The 22,004-nt window shown below is 37.9% G+C and overlaps 1 protein-coding gene across 1 annotated transcript in view; it reads left to right on the plus strand.

Annotated features, from left to right (window-relative positions):
- Positions 1 to 22,004, plus strand: part of RPA1 (replication protein A1) — a 73,874-nt gene that overhangs the window by 9,099 nt on the left and 42,771 nt on the right. The window contains exons 2-5 of the mRNA XM_007485760.3: positions 3,932 to 3,982; positions 4,688 to 4,766; positions 5,521 to 5,629; positions 9,781 to 9,869. Coding sequence (XP_007485822.1) covers positions 3,932 to 3,982; positions 4,688 to 4,766; positions 5,521 to 5,629; positions 9,781 to 9,869 — 328 coding nt within the window. The remainder of the gene's footprint in view (positions 1 to 3,931; positions 3,983 to 4,687; positions 4,767 to 5,520; positions 5,630 to 9,780; positions 9,870 to 22,004) is intronic.

The following is a 22,004-nucleotide window of genomic DNA, read 5'->3' on the forward strand; positions in this document are numbered from 1 at the left end:
CTATGAAGAGTCTGGAAGGGATTGGGACTCTGTGTTGGTAAGGATTCCAGGGGAGATAGAAGGAAATAGCAAAGGGTAGCTGTAGGGATATTAAGGGAAAGGTATACCCTTCCAATTTAGATTGAAATATTAATTGTGAGAGTTTGAGAAATGACTTCCCTGATCTTTATCCATTTATTAGTTGGGGAATGACTCATTCTTATAATCTGATAACATTGTCTACATATTTGAGAAATGAGGCCTTCAACAGAAAAACTTGTAAAATTTATTTTCTCAGTTTTCCTGCTTTCTTCTTAAGTCTTGGCTGCTTTTTTTTTTTCAAAATCTTTTTTAATATAATCAAGAATATTTATTTTACTTCCCTTAATCCTCTCTAACCCCTTTTTGGTCATAAATTCTTCTCGCCCATAAATCTGACAGGTAAACTATTTCATACTTTCCTAATTTGCTTAAGGCATCACCCTTTATGTCTGAATCCTATGCCCATTTTGATTTTACTTGGTATACACTATGAGATGTTGGTCTATACCTACTTTCTGCCAAATAGATTTCCAATTTTTCAGCAGTTTTTTAAAAATAGTGAGTTCTTGCCCTTAAAGCTTGAATCTTTAAGTTTATCAAACACTAGATTACTATGGTCATTACCTACTATGTATTGTGTACATAACCTATTCCTTTACTCTTAGTTCTCCAGTACCATATTGATTTGATGATTTTCACTTTGTAATAATGCAGTTTGAGGTCTGGTAGTGTTAGGCCATTTTTCTTCACATTTTTTTTCATTAACTCCCAATTTTATTAATTGACCTTTTGTTCTTCCAGTTGAATTTGTTATTTTTTCTGTTTCTATAAAATAATTGTTTGTCAATTTGGTATAAATTAATTTAGGTAGTATTGCCATTTTTATTATATTGGTTTGATCTACCCATGAGCAATTAATATTTTTCTAGTTTTCCAGATCTGACTTTGTCTGAATAGTATTTTGTAATTATTTTTTTCATTCCTGGATTTGTTTTGGCAGGTAGACTCCCAGGTCTTGTAATGTCTACAGTTGTTTTAAATGGAATTTCTCTATCTTTTGCTGTTGGGCTTTGTTGGTAATATACAGAAATGCTGATGATTTATGTGGGCTTATTTTATATGCTGCAACTTTGCTAAAGTTTATTATTTCATCTAGTTTTTTAGTTGATTTTCTAGGATTCTCCAAATATACCATCATATCATCTGCAGAGACAGATAGTTTTGTTTCTTTATTGACTATTTTAATCCTTCAACTTCTTTTTCTTCTCTTATTGCTATAGCTATATTGTTATATTATTGTTATAGCTATATTGTTATAGCATTTCTAGTGCAATATTGCATAATAGTGGTGATGATGGACATCCTTTCTTTACCCCTGAAATTATTAGGAAAGCTTCTGGCTATGCCTACTACAGATAATAACTTGTTAATGGTTTTAGTGATGATCACTTAATATTATGTATTTTTTATCTATTTCTCTCCATCCTATTTTTTTATCCATTTATCTTTCTCTCTTTTCACTTTTTCTTTCCTCAGGTGTTTTGCTTTTGACCATGCCTCCCCCCATCTACCCTCCCTTCTTTCAGCCTCTCCTTTCCTGTAGAATAAGATAGATTTCAATGCCCAGCTGTTTCACTTTAGTTCCAATTAGAGTAAAGTTTAATTGTTGCCCACCACCCTTCCTGCCTTCCCCCACTATAAAAGTTCTTTTGTGTCTCTTTTATATGAGATAATTTACCCCATTTTACCTCTTCCTTGAGGCTCCTAGTGCATCCCTCTTTTTCACCTCTTATTTTTTTTTGAATATTATCCTATCATAGTCAACTCACACCCATGTTCTCAGTCTGTGACTCCTATTTGCCCTAATAATAATGATAAATTTCTTGAAAGTTACAAGTATTACAAGTATCTTCCCATGTAGGAATGTAAACAGTTTAATCTTATGAAATCCCTTATGTTTTCTTTTTCCTGTTTATCTTTTTTATGTTTCTGTTGGGTCTTGTCTTTGAAAATCAGATTTTCCATTCAGTTCTATGGTCTTTTCATCAAGAATGTTTGAGAATATCCTATTAAATATCCATGTTCCTCGCCAAAAGATTTTATTCATTTTCATTATGTTGATGATTCTTGGTTGTGATCCTAGCTTCTTTATACCCCAGAATATCATTCCAAGCTCTCAGATCCTTTCATGTAGAAGCAGCCAAATCCTTTGATATCTTTGACCATGGCACCATGATATTTGAATTGTTTCTTTTGGCTGTTTGTAGTGTTTTTTTTCCCCTTCACCTGGGAGCTCTGGAATTTGGCTATAATATTCCTGGGAGTTTTAATTTTGAAAATGTCTTTGGAGATGATTAATGGATCCTCTCAATTTTACTCTGGTTCTAGAGTGTCAGCATTTTTCCTTAATAATTTCTTGAAATATGATATCTAGACTGTTTTTTTTAAACATGGCTTTATTAAATTATCTCTTTGACCTTTTTTCAAAGGTGAGTTGTTTTTCCAGTGGGATATTTCACATTTTCTTCCATTTTATTTTCATTCTTTTGTTTTTGTTTTATTGTTTCTTAATTCCTCATGGAGTTATTAGCTTCCATTTGCCCAGTTCTAATTTTAAGGCATTATTTTCTCCATTGGGCTTTTGTACTTCTATTTCCATTTGGTCAGTTCTACTTTTCAAGGAGTTCTTTTCTTGAATTTTTATACATATTTTTCCTTTTTTTTGTGTGTGCTTCTTTTATAAGCTGTTGACTCTTTTTTTCTGACTGTTATATAACGTTAATTTCTTTCTTTTCCCAATTTTTATTTTATCTCCCTTATTTGGTTTTTTAAATCCTTAACTCTTCCTGACACCAATTCACATTTTTCTTTGAGACTTTGCTGTTGATATTGTTATGTTGATCTTTTCTGTTGCCATGGTAATATTCTGTGCTCAGTTCTTTTGTTGTTCATTTTTTTCCTACTTATTTTTTGAGTTTTAACTTTGTGTTAAAGTTAGCCTCTGCTCCTGTGGGAGGAGTCACTATCGAAAGCTTCATGTTTTTTATGCTGCTGTTTTCAGAGATTCTGGGGATTCCAGTGAGATATTTCGTGTTGACCTTCTTAATTCTCTGGGCCTGAAAATTGTTTCCCTGACCTTTCTGTTGGTTCTGCCACTTTAGAATTCATGTTGGGGTGTTAATATTGTTTGGAGGGGAATCTGAGAGAGGTTGAGTGAGCTCTTACCTTTACTGTCTTTTTTTCACCATCTTGATTTTGTTGCCCCATGAACTAGATGTGTTCTGAAGTAAAGTAGGGATTGTTCATCACTTTAACATAAGATTCACATAGAATTCTCTTACTGAGATTTCCCAGTCAATTTGAAATGTAAATATGCCTATATTTCATTCTCACCATCTGTCCAGTTTCAACCTTGATTGTCAGTCAGAGGCACTTAGTTATGATTTTGAGCCAAAACATGCAGATCACAATCTGTAGGCCAGGGCCCCTATCATAGCAAAAGAGATTATACATGGAGCTGGCCATTGTGGAGTGGAATGCTAATAACAGATCTTCTGAGCTGCACATCACAAAAAGCAGCATTGTTAAAAGAGCTCCCTTTTGGGGGTGTATGTGTGTGTGTATATATATATTTTTTTTTTCGGTGTTTGAGATAAGGCACAGTGAGGCTCGAACTGCTTAAACTTCAGTTGATCAGTATGCTGACCCTGGGTGTTGGGTGTGTTGTCTGTTGGTGGGGTTTGCCCAGTGACAAGACCCAAGCTTATTTCAACAAGCTTTTCTAAGAATTGAGTGCCTTCTTCCCAAAGTCTCTGAGACTAAACTACTACTAATAGTTTTTCTGTCCATGCAGAAAAAGTTCACAGCATCAGATCAACTTATATCTCAAGTGATTTTTTTCTCTTTTCAGCTCATAATGCAACAAGGGGATACTACTATAAAACCCATACTGCAAGTCATTGTAAGTATCCAAATTTGTAAAACATAATCTTTCTCACTTATAAATGTAAATTAAGTTAGAACTATATTTTTATAAGGTGTTCAAATATTTATTTGTGGACTCGGGCAGGTCCTGGCTGTGTGACCTTGGGCAAGTCACTTAACCCCCATTGCTAGCCCTTACCACTCTTCTACCTTGAAACCAATACATAGTATCAGGTCTAAGACAGAAGGTAAGGGTTTTTTATGTATACACAGACACACACATGTATAGTATACACACAAGCATACTTACATGCATATGTACATTGTGTGTGTCTAGGTAGGGAGCATCACTAGAAAGCAGCAAGTGTGTTTTGGCTTTGGCTGCTTTCATTCTTGGCGAGAGCTGACATGTACCTTTGGCTTGAGGTGCTGGCCTGAGGCTTTACTCCCCTACAGGCAGTAGCAACCCGGTAATATAGTAAGTTCTCAGTAAACACTTGTTTATTGATTTGATTGTGGATTGGGTTTGATTTAGGGGGAAGAGAAGGAACAAAGATCTTGGCAGGGAGTGAAGGAGAAATGCTTCAATCCAGTTTATTTTCCCTATTTTTAGATATCTAGGAGAGTGGGCAAACATTTTGTCCATGCTGGACTGATGTCAGATTTACTCTCCTGCCACTGTTTAGGTGTCTCAGGAGAGTCAGTCAGCAGGCAGACTAATAACTCAAGTTTTCTATCCTAGAACATCCGACCGATTGCTACAGGAAATTCTCCACCCCGTTATCGAATGCTCATGAGTGATGGATTGAATACTGTATCCTGTGAGTACAGTGTAGAGAATTAAGAATTTGGAAGTGTTTAAGTGACAAAAGGGCCCCCACCACCTTGAAATCCAATATTTTATGATATCCAAGTGCCTTATTTTAAGGCATACATGAGGTTGGCAGTCTAATTCAGACAGAATTGCAGCTGGCAGAGCATTTTAACAATAGAACAGTCCAAGTGGAAAGCTGCCACTTGGCTTAATTAATTTTCTCTAACTGGCTCTATATGTTTTCTGTGTGATTAATTTCCCTAAGGATGCTATTGACTTCAAGTGAATGTGATGGGTTAGTTGTCCTATACCTGCCGTTCTTGAATTTCTTTCCTATGTTGGGAGCTTTAAAGGAGAGAAAGGATATGCCTGGGGAATTTGCTGCTGGATTTAGCAAGCACATGTTCTTCAATGTGAGGGACTCCTAAGGGTTTTTTGTCTTTGTCATGAAATTAGAATGGTGAGAAAAGGTGAATTTGGGCCCATCAAGATAAAGGTGTATACAAGTGGAGCAGTGCATGTTTGCTAGCTGCAAATGACTGTGCTGAAATCATTTTGTAGAGCCAGAAATTGGGGGGATGGGGCAGGGAAGCTGTGATTTGCTTTAATTTCAGAAAACATCTGTTTACATTGCCCTTTCTCCCTGTTACACGGGTAGGGAACTTTTGGCCCAAACATGATCAGCATTCATATTTTTTGAATCAAAGTCTTAGGAAGCCGATTTGTTGTGTTGTGGAGATTAAATCTCTTTTACTTTTCAGCTTTCATGTTGGCAACTCAGCTAAATGTACTGGTGGAGGAAGAACGCTTGTCCAGCAACTGCATTTGCCAGGTTAACCGGTTCATTGTTAATACTCTGAAATTTGGAAGGTCTGTGGTTTTGTTTTTCTTCTCTTTCCTATCTCTTTTTATGGAGATGTTAATTTGTGAAAATTAAGCTATAAGCCAAGTTCTAAGTCTATAAAATTGATAACCCTTAGTAAGCAGGAGTAAGAGAATTGGCCACTGATGCTGGTTACCCAACAGCACTAACCAAGATAAATTCCAATTGGTTACAGAGGGAAAGACCCCTTTATTTGACTTCCTTTTAGATGTTTCTTTCTCACCAGAGCTTTTAAATTCAAGACCCAACCTTTTAAGAAGTAGAGCCAGGTTTTCATATAGGCCCCAGTGGAAAGATACATTTAAATGTACCATCACCTAACCAGGATCTTCCTTAGAAGACTATTCATCAGATGGTCTAGAGGAGAATCCTTCTGGGTGTGGGCTGGATGGGGTAGCTGCTTCCTTCTCTTCAAATTCTGTTATTGTCCCCAGTTATTAAGATTACTTACTCTCTCAATGTTTTTTTGTATATACTTTGTGTTTATAGATAGGATCATAAAGAATTGGAAGGCACCACAGAGACGGCACCTCAGGGATGATCCTGCGCCTTCTTCAGAGGCCTCTGAATCATCTTCCAGCTCCCTCCTTTTTTTTTAACATTTAACTTTCTGCCTTGGAATCGCTATAAAGTATCAGTTCTGAGGTAGAAGAGCAGTAAGGGCTAGGAAACTGGGGTTAAGTCACACAGGAAGCATCTGAGGCCAGATTTGAATGGAGGACCTCCTAACTCCAGGCCTGCTGCTTTATCCACCATGCTTTCCAGCTGCCTCTCTGCTCCCACATTTTACAGATGAGAAAACTGGGACCCATTGAATTTAAGTGATTTGCCCAAGACAATTTGAATCCTGGTTCTTTGCTTCCTTATATAGAGTAGACTATAACTTATATAGTAGATATAAGGTCTATCTAGAATGTAACTTCTTTGAAGGCAAAAAGAATTTAGTTTTTGTTTTTGTATTCCCATTGTTTTTGCACACATTGATTGCTACTTAAATGTTCGAATTGAATAGTAAATGGTATTTTAGCCTAAAAAAAATGAGGGATGAATTTGGTTACATTCAGCATATTAATAAATAATCTATCCTTCTGAGCTTAGGTTTGATGGGGGGATTAAGAGAAGAAGGAATAGAAGAATATGATTAAATAGCACATTTTTAATATTTCAGAATTAAATATCACATATTCCTAAAAACTTATTCCTGAATGAGACCTGTGACTGCTCATATTTACTTTCCCTTGAGAAAAACACAAGTTTTTAGGCGGAAAATTAACTTTCATGCCTTTAATTTTTGTTGGTTTTCAGCTCTTTTTAAATATACACATTACTTATCTTTTATGACAGTATCCATTTGTGTCTATGTAGTAGTTTGTGACCATTGGTGCGGTACTGAATTCTGATTTAGTCTGCCCAATGAAGTTAGTAGAACAGGCATCATTAGCCTGATTTTACAGGTTTAATCAGAAGGGAAGGTACTTGCTCAATTTTAGGAGTAGTCAATGGTCAAGTCAGGACTTAAACCCAAAGATATTGATTCCTAGTTGGATGGTTTTTTCCTACTGCACCAGACAGATTGCCTCATGCTATGATCTGATATCTGGGTGACTTTCAGGTCTCTGGAGCCCTGGGAGGCTATAATAGAGGCTTTCTTCCCTTAAGTCCAAGATCCCTCTGAATTGGGATTCAATCAGTCAGCTTTTATTAAGTATGAACTAGGGATCAGCTTCCTCCCCTCCAAGAGCTTATATACTGGAATTTAGGCAGAAACATCCCTTTCTCAAGTTTATTTGGTGACTCTTCTCTGGCTCTTTGACATTGGTTAAGTCACAACTTCTTTTTGCCTGTTTTCTCACCTATAAAAGGAAGGAGGAACATGGCTTCTCATTTCTCCAAGGTCTGTAATTCTTTATTTCTAATTCACAAGTATTGAGATTTTTTTCTTGGGAGTAGTGAGGAGGGGCAAATTTGGTCCTATGATCTCATTGATGGGGGAACACTCCACCAATGTGTTTTCAGCTTCTCGTTGATAACTCAAGTTTGAGAGAATTGTCTGAGGTACTTGAACATGAAACATCTTGTCCCCAGACACACAAGTAGTTTTTTGTCCGAGGGTAAGACTTGGGAAGACCCTTGGGCCTTTCTGAATCCAAGGTCAGTTTTTTATCCTCCATATCAGTCTGCGTCTCTCAGTTCTATATGCTCCACCATTGCAAACAGTCTGACTGGACAAAGATCTGCTGAAAAACATAAAGACAAAGTCTAGAAACATTGTGTCATCTTGGGGACATATTAATGATCGCTATGAATGTTGATTAATTTGTATTTCATACCTATCCACTTGTGTTTTATATGGATATAAAAATATCATATTCTAGGATCAAAAACAGGAAGCCAAATTGAAGCAAACTGAGAATATAGCTCAACTCTTTATTTTGAAAAATTTCCTTCTTCTTATCCCTCACCCTTAGTTTCCTGAGAAGCAAAAGTCCAATTAGTTGACTAATCCTTTATTTTTTGAAAAATTTCAGTCTTCTAACCTACGAGCATTGGTAAACATGCTAGAATTTATTTCAAAAAGTGTTTTACTTACTTAAAGCTTTGGAATTTTAAGTCCTGCCTGTATTCTACTTGATTTTATGTTCTGGAATGCAGTGTTGTATTTTGGTTCAGTGACCAGAGGTTCTTTTATACAGAGTAATATTACAGCTTTTGGGAAGTAGATTCAGGCTTTCTTGGGGGCTCTTGCCTCTATCTGTTTTTGTCAGTGAAAACTTAAAAAGGGAACTTTTGAGAAAGGCAGCATTATATGTTGGAAAGGACAATGGACTGAGAGAAGACCTTCATTGCCAGCTTTGTCATTCTGAGTAAATTACTTAACCTTTTTGCCATAGTTTCCTCATCTCTCAGATGGGAATACAATGCATGTACTATTTATTTTGTGGAATTATGGATTCAAATACTTCATGGCTTTAAAAAAACAATTTATAAATTCTTTTATTATTAGGCACAATATTATATTACATTATATATTTTATAATATATTGCATACAACATTATTATATAAGTGGCACTGGATAGAACGCCAAGCTTGGAGTCAGGAAGATTCCTCTACCTGATTTCAAATATGGACAAATCACTTAACCCTGTTAGTCTCAGTTTCCTCATCTTTCAGTTGAACTGGAGAAGGACATGTCAAATCATTCTAATATCTCTGCTAAGAAAGCCCTAAATGGGGTCAAAGAGTCAGACATGACTGGAAATGACTAAATGATAACTTTTATTATTTTCTCTTATTGTGTTTTCAGAACTATTGATATAAATTGAATTTTCACAGAAAATCTAAATGCCAGGTCAGTTAGTTATACATAGATACAATTGAAAATGAGATCTTTGTGCCCTAGTTATTTAATACTCTACTGTAGTTTTTACCCTTTTAGTGTAAGAACTGTTTTTTTATCATCAAAACATTTGATAGTATCCATCAATTGAGAAAATAAATGATAACAAATGGTTGCTAAGCCTTCACGAGTGATTTTAAATGAATTCTTTTATTAAACACAAGTTTCTGTATATATTTGAAAATGAATGTATATATGTGTGAGATGTTCATTCTATAGAAAGTATGTTTATTATAATGAGTCACACTGCATGTTGTTGGTGCTAAATAAAGATCAGAATCACCCTGCCTGGTGTGTCTAGATATCTGTAGACCTTTTGCAGTCACAATGACTGCAATTGTTGGGGTCAGTGGACCACAGTTTGGGAATTACTACAGGAAACTCTTCCTTCTCACATCTTTTGGCCCCTATGAAGATGTGCTCTTTGTAAGTAGAGCCATTTGGAATGTTTGAAAGAAAGAAGGAAGGTTCCATTATGAAGGAAAAACTGTGACTATGGAATATGAAGTATGCAGTGAAAAAATTAGGGAAATATTCAGTGTGAGAATTGCTAAAATAATTTATTTCCCAAGTTATTTGGCCATTTCAAAAGTTGTTAATGCAGAGAAAGTCATTATCGGAATAGTCAGTAGGGACTGCGTGTTTATAAAGCAGCCTGCGTGATAGCTCGAGGTCTCAGACTCGCATACGCTTCACACCGCTTCCACTAATTCTAACTTTGTATTCTTTTGTCCTTGTAGGAAAGTGGTTATATTGATGGATTTAGAAGTTTTGCAATCTGCTGATGAAGTTGGAGGAAAGATTGGCAATCCAGTGCCCTATAATGAAGGTAGGGCATTACTGTGGGCAATCGTATCATAAACTTATCATTTTTATATAGTAGTGAAAAAACAGGATTCTTGGCTGTTGGTAAGAGTTATTCTGTCATTGTTTTCCAGTTCTAAAGAAATCCATGTTACTTGTTGGGTTAAGAAAGGGGGGAAATTCTGCTTAATGTTGGACATGATATTTAAGTTCAAGCTATTTTTCTTCATCCGCCTTCTTATCTTTGGGATTACAAAGTGCAGATAATATAAATATATCACAAGTAACAGACTCTATGGTTGTTTTTAAAGACTATAAAAAATAAAGCACTAAGTTTTTTTGTATGAAGGAAATTAACATCAGTGAGACTAATCCCAAATTAAAATCTTATTGTGATTTGGAAAGTCAATGCATAGCTTATTTTACATAAGGGATTGTTTTCTCCCTAGGTTCTTGACTAATATGACAGCATATTTCTTGTGAACTATAGTTAGTCATCTGTTGAAATTGTCTCTATATCACTTACTGTTGCTAAGAGGCAACTGCTATCTTGCCTAGCTAAACATTCTTCGAAATTCTTCAGACTGTTATTCTAATGAAATATCCTGCCAAATGTTAAATTTGGCCTTCAGATATTGAGTAACTTTGATAACAAACCAATCTTCATGTTTTTCAGAAAGGTACATCTGATACATTAATATTTTATATGGAACAATTCTTGGTTTCAAAACTGGGGATTCTTATGTGTGCTTCTATTCCTTTAGATAAACTTGTGAAAGGATTTAGCTGGACTTTTAAACAATGACCACCATATTTTGAATGGACCAATAGGACTGTGTCAGGACCACTGTTATTACAAAAACATAGTTGTATATGTGTGCGCTTATGATTTAATTTGTCTTAATTGTTGATTCTTGAAAGGCTAGAGAGGTTCGGAGGGAAGTCAGATGAAGATGTGATATCTTCCTATGGGAAAATGTTGGGTCTCCAGAGACCAGGGCTATTGATAGCCTGACAAAGACTTTGCTTGACTCTGCATCTGATGCTCTGAGCTTTCTGCATTCTTGCTAGGAGGCATTTACTTAGACTACCTAAACATTGCTAAGAAATACTTTGGACCTTTTTCCCCTTGTGCCTTCATGCCATGTAAGGAATCTGGGTCATTATAGTAAGACTTGAGAGATTAATAGAGAAGAAAAAAAAGGAAAGAATGGCTACCTTCAGGGTATCCGATTTTAGTTTGAAATTTGATGATACATCTATGTAAATATGTGCAAATTATATTCAAATGCGTGGATAGTCCTCTTAGCCATTTTATATATAGTCTAAAATTATGGCACTTGGGAAAATACTGCTAGAAACCAGGGCTCTAGGCATAGGAATCCTGAGAATTAGTATCTGGCATCAGAAGATGCTAGAAACAGGGAAGGAGAAAATAGGGAAGTCAGGGGACTTGAAGGAATATTAAGAATGGAGCAAGTGCTACGAGAGGATGGATTTTATTTAATTCAAAATTGAAATGAGTGTCAGGAAGACTTAATAACTTTTTTCCTACAGAGGTATACTGTTGCTTGATATAAACTTGTTTTATGATAAGTAGTCATCAGTGTTTATTTAACTCAGTGATTGAAATTTCTTTTTAGAATATTTATGATTTTTGAATGATAAAGCATTTCTCTAATGCTTACTCTATGTCAGGCCATGGACTCAGTGGTAGGAATCCAAATATAAGAAAATAAGAGGAGGTGAAAACTCTCTCTTTTGAGCCCAGGGAGCCTGAGGTTCCATGGAGAGAAGGAAGCCTGAAGCTTATTGCCAGAACTCTGGCAGTGTGGTTTGGAAAAGGTTCTTGGCAGAGCTCAGAAGGTTCAAATTCTACCTGACTTTTTTCTTTCATATCTAAAAAGGAATGATTTGTTTATTTTCAACAGTTCTCTTTAACCAATATTTACCTAATACCTAACACAGGCCTAGTACTCTAGGTGCTAAAGGATACAGATGAAAATGAAACAGCCCCTGCCCTTGGAGCTGTTCTATTTGGGAAACATCACTTGTATAGACAATACAATCAACAGTATCTCTGCAGTCATTTCTAGGGGAGAGCATTAACCTTGTGGGAGGACCAGGAAAGGCTTCCTGTCAGGTGGCTGGGTTAGAACTCTGAAGTGAGCATCATGGCAGGGAAGGAAAGAGATGTAGGCCCAGAGGATGGATAATCTGTCCAAGGTGGGAGATGAAGAGTGGAGTGTTGTGTTCAAGGAACGGCAAAGAGACCAGTTTCTTTATACTGTGGCGGAGCTCATGCTAGGGAGTAATGTGCAGCTTGGATGGCTGAGGCTACAGCCAGACCGAAAGGCTTTGGGGGGGCCCAGCAGGGCCTCTTGGGCAGGGATGTCACAGGTTCAGACCTATGTTTTAGGAACATTTATTGTTTTTAAACTCTTAGAATGAATACTAAGGCTCAGTTCAAAGGCAGAAGAGTGGTCAGGACTAGGCAATGGAGAGTATGTGACTCATCTGGGTCATACAGCCAGGAGAATATCATTTTGACAGCTGTGTGGAGGGTGTCTTGGAGAGGGGAGAGAGACCAGTTTAGGAAGAGTATTCCAGGAGGGATGTGATGAGGGCCTGAACTGAATGGTGGCCATGTGAGGAAAGGGGATGAATGTGATTGGAGGGGAAGGGAAGGAGAAGAAAGATAGAAGCTGAGCCTCGGGGCACAAGTCTGGTGGCTAGAAAGATGTGGGTGTCCCCCACAGAAATATGGAAATGAGGAGATGAGAATTTCAGGGAGAAAGATAATGAGTTTTGTTTTGGAGACACATGTGGGACATCTAGGTGGTACAGTGGGGTAAGGAAGCCTTGAGTTCAAATCTGGTCTCAGATTCTTAGTAGCTGGGTGACTGGGCAAGTCATTTAACTATTTGACTTGGTTTTATCCTCTGTCAAATGAGCTGGAGAAGGAAATGGCACAAACCACTCCAGTATCTTTGCCAAGAAAACCCCATACAAGGTTGCAAAGAGTCAGAAATGATTGAATGACAATAGCAACAGCAGGGGATGCTTATTTGGAAATATTTAATGGCAGTGAATGTATAGAGCAGGGGTTCAGGAGACCTCAGAGCTGTTTGTACTGAGGTATCTTCTGGGGTTGTTGGTGCAAGGGTGATTTGTGGCACTTGGGAGAAGAGGGAGCTTGTGATAAAAGGCCTCAATTTCTTCTGGTCAAATATTTGGTGAGATCCTCCTTAGAGGGAGTGGGCAGGCTATAATAGAGATGGCCCAAAAGAAGAGAAGGTTCAGAAATAGGGTGGGAATGATCAGGAGAGAATAATACTGCAATGAGTAAATTACTTAACAAATTTGTAGTAGACCCTGTCTTCCTGGTTGTGTGACTTCCTCCGTCTGGATTCAGCAGCATGTGTGTAGGAGCAGAGAAGGGAGATGAAGGGAATTATCCAAGGTTGGGATATGGAAAGAAATGAGCAGCAAACAATGAATATATAGCAAATTCAAAGGTATAGAACAGCATAAAGTTGAACTGGTTAACTTATTAGATTAAGATATTGAAGGGAGATGGATCAGCTAGATGGCACATTGGATAGAGATCCAGACATAGGGTCAGGAGGTCCTAGGTTCAAATGTGGCCTCTGACACTTCATAGCTATGCGACCCTGGGCAAGTCACGTAACCCCAGTTGCCTAATCCTTGCTGCTCTTCTGCCCTGGAACTAAAGGCAATTCTAAGACAGAAGGTAAGGGTTTAAATAAAATGTGTGTGTGTGTGTGTGTGTGTGTGTGTGTGTGTGTATAGACACATATTTTCATATGTATATGAAGAGAACCTAAGCCGAGGTGGATATAGTGACTAGAGGTCTAAAATGAGAGAGGCTCAAGGATAGATGGGATGATAGAGAGTGATGGTCAGAGATTTAGAATTATGAATAGTACAGATTAGAATACTTGTGGGTGATAATATGGTGAAGGATATTACCATCCCTGTGAGTTACTTCAGTGGAGTGGGCAAATCATGAGAATTTGGGAGGCTAAAGAATGGAAGGCTATTTAGGGAATTATATTCGCATCTAAGTGGAAGACCCCTAGTATCAAGAAGAACCCTGGAGAGCAGTGAAGCCATGAGACAGTGAAGGAGTGAGGTTTATCCTGGAAGCCTTTAGAGAACAGTCACAAATATCTGGCTGGAGATAGGACTTAGGGCCATGATGGTGAACCTATGGCACGTGTTCCACAGATGCCACACCTAGACTTCTATGGGCACACATGCCAAGGACCCAATGTTCCTGGCCCTGAAGCACAGAATTCAGCAGAGTTTCTAAGTAGAAAGTTGGAGGGAGGTGAAACTGGGCTGCTCCCCTCCCAGTCTCCCCAGTAGGAGTTAGTAAGCAGATCTCTTCAAGACAGCATCCCTTCATCCCTTACAGGACAGGATTGCCCCACCCCATTCAGAATACAATGACCTCTTCATTACCTTTGGCCTGAGTGAGACTGAAACTACCTATGTCTTTACTATCAGAAGTAACCAGTCTTTACTATACAAAGTATTTTGGGGTGTATCTTTTGAGTTGGTACTTTAAACATGTTCAAAACTGTAGTCTAGTGATCTAAGAATAAGTTTTATAACCTGAGGCAGCTGTTTTACAGCTCCCTTTCCCAGTTTCTTTCCCAGGCAAACTTGGGCTTAATTTGCATTCTTCTTCCCCTCACTTCTTACTAGTTTTTTCAATTTGCTTTCAAAAAGGTGCCTGCCTGAGGGGGAGACCAGATGGGCTTGAAGCTCTGGAAAACATAATGGTGGCTTGTCCAAGGTAGCAATCTCCCAATCAGCTGTGCATCCAGATTAAAACCTGACTTGCAACCCTTGACCATTTGCTAAAAAGGTTAATTTGGAGGATACCTGCTTCAGGAAGGATGGAACTTGATGGGATGTATGTCATTAACCTGAGTGTTATATTTTCCTATAAATAAGGGTTTTTCCTGTAAGCTGGGATTTTTTTGCTTTTTATTTTTTTATCTTTAAGGGGATCATAGCTCGCATGAACAGAGTTTGTGTGCCCCTCTCTTTTCCCTCTCCTCAAGCCTGACTACATCACCTGCCCTGCTGCCCAGCAGTCCAATGGGAATGCTTCCTCCCTCCCTGGGGGGGGCAGGGACTGGGGAAGAGGCACAGAATGTGGCCTGGGGAGGGGGGCATGGGTAGGGCACTTGGTCTAGGGGGTGGCAGTGGAGTCTGGCACTCCATCTCTAAAAGGTTCTCTGTCACTGACTGAGGGCAAGACTTTAATCCTGTCTGATGATCAGGGTTGGGATTGGGTGGGTGAATGGTGAGTTTGGCCTCCTCTCAGTCACCAGGTCACTTTTTCCCCAGGGCTCACTCCTTCTGTTGAGCACATTTTAAAAGTAAGTTCTTTTTATTTTGTTTGCCAAATCTAATTGAAGTAGATGTTGCACTTATGAAATCATTAGGAGATAATAGAAGTTTTCAGTTTAACGGGTTTATCATGGCTAATTGGAGGATATTTTTGTTATATTTCATTGGGAAGACGATAACTTCTAAAATGATATAAATGATTAAATCTAACAACAGAATTATTGCATGTTTTCTTCAGCATTTGTGTAATATTTGCAGTGTAAGCATTTATGTATTTCAGATTTTAGTTATATCACTTGTTAAAAATATAATTAGATAGTTTCTGACAGCCCAGCATGATAACCTTGAAATTTTTCAGTATCTTTCTCTTAAAAATTTTCCCATGAACTGGAAGAAAAAGCTAAGCTTTTCATCTTTTCCAGTTCCTGAGTGATTTCTCAACTGAGAATGAGTTAATCCAAAGGAAGAAAATTTGTCTACATGTAGAAAAAGCTATAGCCATTAAAATTGGATTATTTATTTCATGATCTTTGAACACAGTGGGTTGTGATTTTCCCTGGAGTTCATTTGTGTTATTTAGTTCGACTGGACATAACATTCATTATGTGAAAGGCATTTGGAATACAAAGATCAAAAACAACATATTCCCTAGATTCTCACAAAGAGTTTGAAGCCTAATGAGGAGGATGGGACATGTGTACAAATAACTTTAATGTCTCATCTGGATTAGGAAAATTTGAACCCCAGCAAGGGACATTAATTTAAGAGGACACATTCATTTGTTGAAGATTAAGGAGGATCTAGCATTGCAGATGTGATCCTTAAATGGGACCTTGAAAGAGGTAAAAGATTGTAGCAAATGGTGATTACATCAGCAGTGGGAGTGCCAGCATTCTTTCATCTTTAGAACTTGCAAATCCACAGAAGTGGGAGACTCTTCTTGTTTCTTCAGAGCTTCCACATACATGTAAGAGGAATCTAGTGAAAAATTGGGAGATGATACTGAATCTGAATTGTAGATAACCCTGAGTGCCTGGCTAGGGTGTGGCTCTTGGAGGCCTTTGGGCAAGGGAGGGTCTTAAATTATTTTGGGATTGCTGCAAAGGAAGAGTTATAGAGGGAAGAGACTGAAAAAAGGAGCCTGGCTAAGAATCTTATCCCTGAAGGACTGAATTAGAGTGGTGGCAGAGGGACTGGGAAGAATAGATGTGAGATGCGGAACTTAATTTCTGATTGGGTTTCCAAGATATCAAGTCCAAGGGAATGGGAGAACCATGGCACCAGACATTTAGGGAAATTAGAAAGGACAAATTTTGGAAGAAGGGGAATGAATACTGGTTGGTCATGTTGTGATTGAGATAGAGATGTCTTGTCAGGCAGTTAGAAATATGGAATGGAGCTCAGAAGAGATTGGGGCTGGGTGTATAGATTCCGGGAGTCATCTGTATAGAGGTGGTGATTGAACCTTGATAGGAACCTTGATGGGAAGGCAAGAAGAGAACCAAGGACAGCTCCTTGGGAACTACCACAATGATCAGGTTAAGAGCAGATGGAGTAGGACTGGTCCAGACCATTGTCTCCTCATTCTGGACTTATTGCAGTAGCTGCAGATTGGGCTGCCTGCCTCATTTTCCCCACGCTTGCCCGTCCTCTGCTCAGCCATCAGTTATTTTTCCAAAGGACAGGTCTGGCCAAATCACTTTCCTGACTTAGGCCCAGTGCTCCATCTACTATGCCACCAGCTGCCTCCAGGTATATATTATTTCTTTAAGTTTACAGAGGAGAGCCAGGAAGGGATAGTATTAAGGGGAAAGTTGAAGGTTTGGACTTTGGTGAATAGGATCAGAGCATTCTCTAAGTCTGGAGAGGTAGAGGAGGAGGCCTAGAGGAATTTTGAAATAATGAAGGAAGAAAAATGGAGCTCGTCAGATACACTCAGTCTCCTCTGTGAAAGGAAATTTGGGGGCTTTAGAAGAGCAGAGGTTGGGGCAGCTCCTCTGGGGATGTTGGGGAGGTAGCTGGGAGAGGCCTGAAGAGGTCAGTTAGCCTAACTTGGTAGCAGTTGGTATGGTGATTCTATGACTTTATATGGCAGCACTCTGAATTACTGGGGCAGGCCAATCCAGAATTGGGGACTTTGGAATGTGAAGGACTAAGTGATGTAAAGGTAGAGAGAATTGATTATTGACTACAGGGAAGGAGGGAAGGATGTATAACTGAAAGGTAATTGGAAGCAGAGGGAAGGCTAGATGCATAAGCTTAGGAGTGACTTATACTAAGAACTATCTTACTTTTCTTTAGGAGGGGCTGACATCCAAAATTGTAAGGGACTCATTTCCTCCCTTTCCCTGCCAGAATTCTAACAACAGTTGGCCCCAGGAAGACTACAGGGAAAGCTAAGAAGAGTAGCCTTCTTCAGGTCACAAGCATTTTAACTGTGTGCCAAGCACATTCTGCTAGGTGCTGGGAACTGTCTCTGTCCCCAGTCGAGCTTATGTTTTATTGAGGAAAACAACATACACAGATAAATTGATACATTAGACATACAAAGTAAATTCAAGAGATGACTTCCTGCCTCACCTCACCCTGTACCCATCACCTCACTTCTTCCCCACTTAGCTTCCTTCAAAACTGCTCTTGCCTCCAAATTAGAGGGCCTTCTCCCTTCCCTGCCAGTGTCATACCAGGTATATGGGTTTGGTCATGTATATGTTCTTTCCTTTATAGAATATAGGCTCCTTGAGGATAAGGACTGTTTCATTTTCATTCCTATCTCTAGTGCTTAGCACAATGCTTGGTCCATAGTAGCTGCTTAATAATAAGGGCTGGTTGGGTGGTTGATTTCTTGAGAGGGATTAAGCCAGTGATGGTGAACCTGTGGCACAGGTGCCAAAGATGGCACACAACATGCTTTCTGTGGGCAGTTGGCTCCCCACCAACCCCCCTTTCCCCCAAGTTGGTTACTAGAAAGGCAGAGGGACTCGGGTGGAGCTGTTCCTCTCTCCCTTTCCACTGCACCTGACAACATTTTTTTACATCACCTGCCCCTCTGCCCAGCAGCCCAGTGGGAGCACTTCCTCCCTCCCCTGTGTGGGGTAAGGGCAGGGCAGGGTATACCCGGTACTCTGGTGGGGAGGGGCACTCCATTTCTAAAAGGTTCACCATCACTAGATTAAGTGATATGGAAACACCCTGTAGAACTTGATTCTATGAGAACAGATTAGGATCTCTTAGTCATTGTCAGCTTTTTTTGCTTCATTAATTAAGGATTGACCCTTTTGCTAAAAAAAAAAATGCCCTAATAAAATCTCATTTGTCTTATTAATAGGTTTGTTGTGACATTTATTTATAAAATTACTGAAAAAAAATTACCTTAGATATGCTTTGTACTAGTCATAGGTCATCCTGTTCTCTGATGATACATTTGAATCTTAATGTGTTCTTAGACAGAATTTATTTTTATAAGCTTTTATTTTAAAAAATGTATTAACAAATATCAGTTGGAATTTAAACATTTTCCCCCCACTCTAGGCTGTGGTAACTTGGTGCCAATCTAGAAAAATTCCAAACTAATAAATCTCTGTAAGATCAAAATTTGTTTTATAGTTGGGATACTAGTTAAAATGCCTACATTAGTAATCATGTGTGACTGGTAAAGAATGAAATAACTGAGGAAGCAAAGATTTCATTTTCTGAGCATATCCATTTATTAAGCAGTGCATGCCAGTTGCCCAAGAAATTGGGAACAGGTCTCTTCTTCAGCTTAGGGTTGGACCCCAAATATTAGAAGAGACAAACTTTTACACATTCAAATAAATTAGTTAAAGAAGACCAATTAATTAAAAGGAAACAATGCAGTGTTAGATGATCTGATTTCTAATTGGAGGAAATGTTAGGGACTTTCCGGGTTGGGGGGGGAGAATTAATAGGCGCACTTCTCTGAATTCAGAAAAAAAGGTGTCCCATTCCTCCCAAATATCTGTAAACAATCAAAGGAACATGGAAACAATAACAGATTAATCAGTATATGGGCCAGTTTTCAAATAAGACATGGGTTGCTTGAGATAATCCAATTATGAGGAAATTTGTGACACTAATCTTAGGATTTAACTGCATTTCTGGCCAACATAACCTAGATCTTTAGTTTGGGTCTTTAAAGAGAAGGTAGAGGAGTTTCCAGGCACTCAGGGCTAGTTTCAAACAATGCAATATGGTTTTCTCCCAGCTTCCACAATTTATTAAAATTAGATTAGGCCCATAATTGAATAGAAAGGGAGAGAGGCTAGCTTCAGAATTGAGTCAAAAGATGACGTCCGTGTAGTTCACTTAAGACCTACAATCGCTTAACCCCTTGCTATCCTAAACCTCAATTTACTCACATGACACCATTCTATAGTTAGTCTGAGGATGAGCTGAGCTCTGCTTCTTTTGGGAAAATAAGTTCCCTGAAGCCCCTGGGGAAAATGAAAGATAAATGTCCTTGCTTATCTTCTCCTTTCCTCCAAGTTCTTGGTTCCTTTTTTTAAATTTTCATTAAATGAGTAGCATAGTGGATTGAGCTGTGGACCTGAAATCAAGAAGATCTGAGATCAACTGCAGATGATTTAAAATATTTGGGAGTCTACCTGCCAAGACAAAATCAGGAATTATATGAACACAATTATAAAATATCTCACACAAATAAAGACAGATCTAAACAGTTGGAGAAATATGAATTGTTCATGGATTGGCTGGGCCAGTATAATAAAAATGACAATTCTACCTAAATTAATTTGCTTATTCAATAACATACCAAACTATTAAAAATTATTTTATAGAGCTAGAATAAAAAAATTCATCTGAAAGAATAAAAGGTCAAGAATATCAAGGGAATTAATGAAAAAATATGGCACTACCAGATCTCAACTATTATAAAGCAGTAACCATGCAAATAATCTGATACTGGCTTAGCATTAAAGTGGTGGATCAGTGGAATAGACTGGGTACACAATGCACTGTAGTAAATGACCACACTAATCTAGTGTTTTTCAAACCCAAAGATCTATGCTTTGGGGACAAGAATTCACTATTTGACAAAAAATCCCTGGGAAAACTGGAAAGCAATTTGATAGAAACTAGGTATAAATCAGCATCTCATGTGTATACCTAGATACGGTCAAAATGGTTATAGGATTTAGACATAAAGGATGAAACATAAGCAAATTAGGGGAGCAGGGAAATATTTATCGGATCTATGGATAAGAGAAGAATTTATGATTAAACAAAAGATACAGAGGATCATGGAAGTAAAATAGATAATTTTGTTTATACTAAATTAAAAAGATTTTGCACAAACAAAATCAATGCAGCCATGAGTAGAAGGAAACTGGGAGGAAATTTTTACATCAAGTTTCTCTGATAATGGCCTCATTTCTCAAATACATAGAGAATGGAGTCAAATTTATAAGAATGAGGCATTTTACAATTGATAAATGATCAAAGGACAGGAACAGGCAATTTTCAGAAGAAGAAATCAAAGCTATGTATAGTCATAAGAAAAAGTGTTCTACATCACTGTTACAAAAATGCAAATTAAACCATTCTGAGGTACTAACTCACACCTATCAGATTGGTTAATGTATCAGAAAAGGAAAATGACAAATGTTGGAGAGGACATGGGAAAATTGGGACATTAATGCACTCTCTATGAACTGATTCAACCATTCTAGAAAGCAATTTGGAATTGTAGCCTCAAAGGGCTATGAAATTGTGTATATTCTTTGATCTAGCAATACCACTCTTAGGTCTGAATCCAAGAGATCAAAGAAAAAGGAAAAGGATCTCTATGTACAAAAATATTTGTAGCAGTTTTTTTTTTATGATGGCAAATAACAGGAAATTAAGGGGATATTTATCAATTGGGGAATTACTAAACAAATTGTCATATATGATTTGTGATGGAATATTACTGTACTATAAGAAATAACAAGCTAGGGTGGGGCAGCTAGGTGGTTCAGTAGTTAGAGAACCAGGTTTAGAGATGGGAGGTCCTAGGCTCAAATATGACCTCAGACACTTCCTAGCTGTGTGACCCTGGACAAATCACTTAACCCCCAGTGCCCATTCCTTACTGCTCTTCTGCCTTGTAACCAGTACACAATATTGATTCTAGGACAGAAGATAAGGATTTAAAAAAAAAAGAAATGATGAGCAGGATGGTTTCAGAAAAACCTGGGAAGATCTACATGAACCGATGCAAAGTGAAGTGAGCAGAACCAGGAGAACATTGTATAGTGACAGCAATGTTATATGATGATCAACTGGGAGTGACTTAGTCATTCTTGGCAATAACAGTGATCCAGGACAATTCAGTAGGACTTATGAGGGAGAAAGAATTCCAGAGAAAAAACTGATGAGAGTGTGAATGCAGATTGAAACATGGTTTTTAAACTTTCTTCATTTTTCTTGATTTTTTTCTTTTGTAACATAGCAAATTGGAAATATGTTCACAAGAATAACTGATAATCAGTCACATTTCTTGCTTTCACCATAGTTGGGAGAGGAGTGAGAGAGGAAGAAATTCAGAATTCAAAAAAAGTTTAAAAATAAATGCTAAATATAAATAAATAGTAATTTTGAAATTAAAAAAAAACCATATATTTACAAAGAACAAAAAAAGAGAAGATATGAGGTCAAATCTGCCCTCTAGCATTAGCTCTGTGACCCTCCTTGAGTCAGTTGCCCTCTCTGTGCCTCAGTTTCTCCTTTGTAAAATGAGAGATTTGTGAAGAAC

This window comes from Monodelphis domestica, chromosome 2 (genome assembly GCF_027887165.1).
Source record: "Monodelphis domestica isolate mMonDom1 chromosome 2, mMonDom1.pri, whole genome shotgun sequence".
NCBI classification, from domain to species: Eukaryota; Metazoa; Chordata; class Mammalia; order Didelphimorphia; family Didelphidae; genus Monodelphis; species Monodelphis domestica.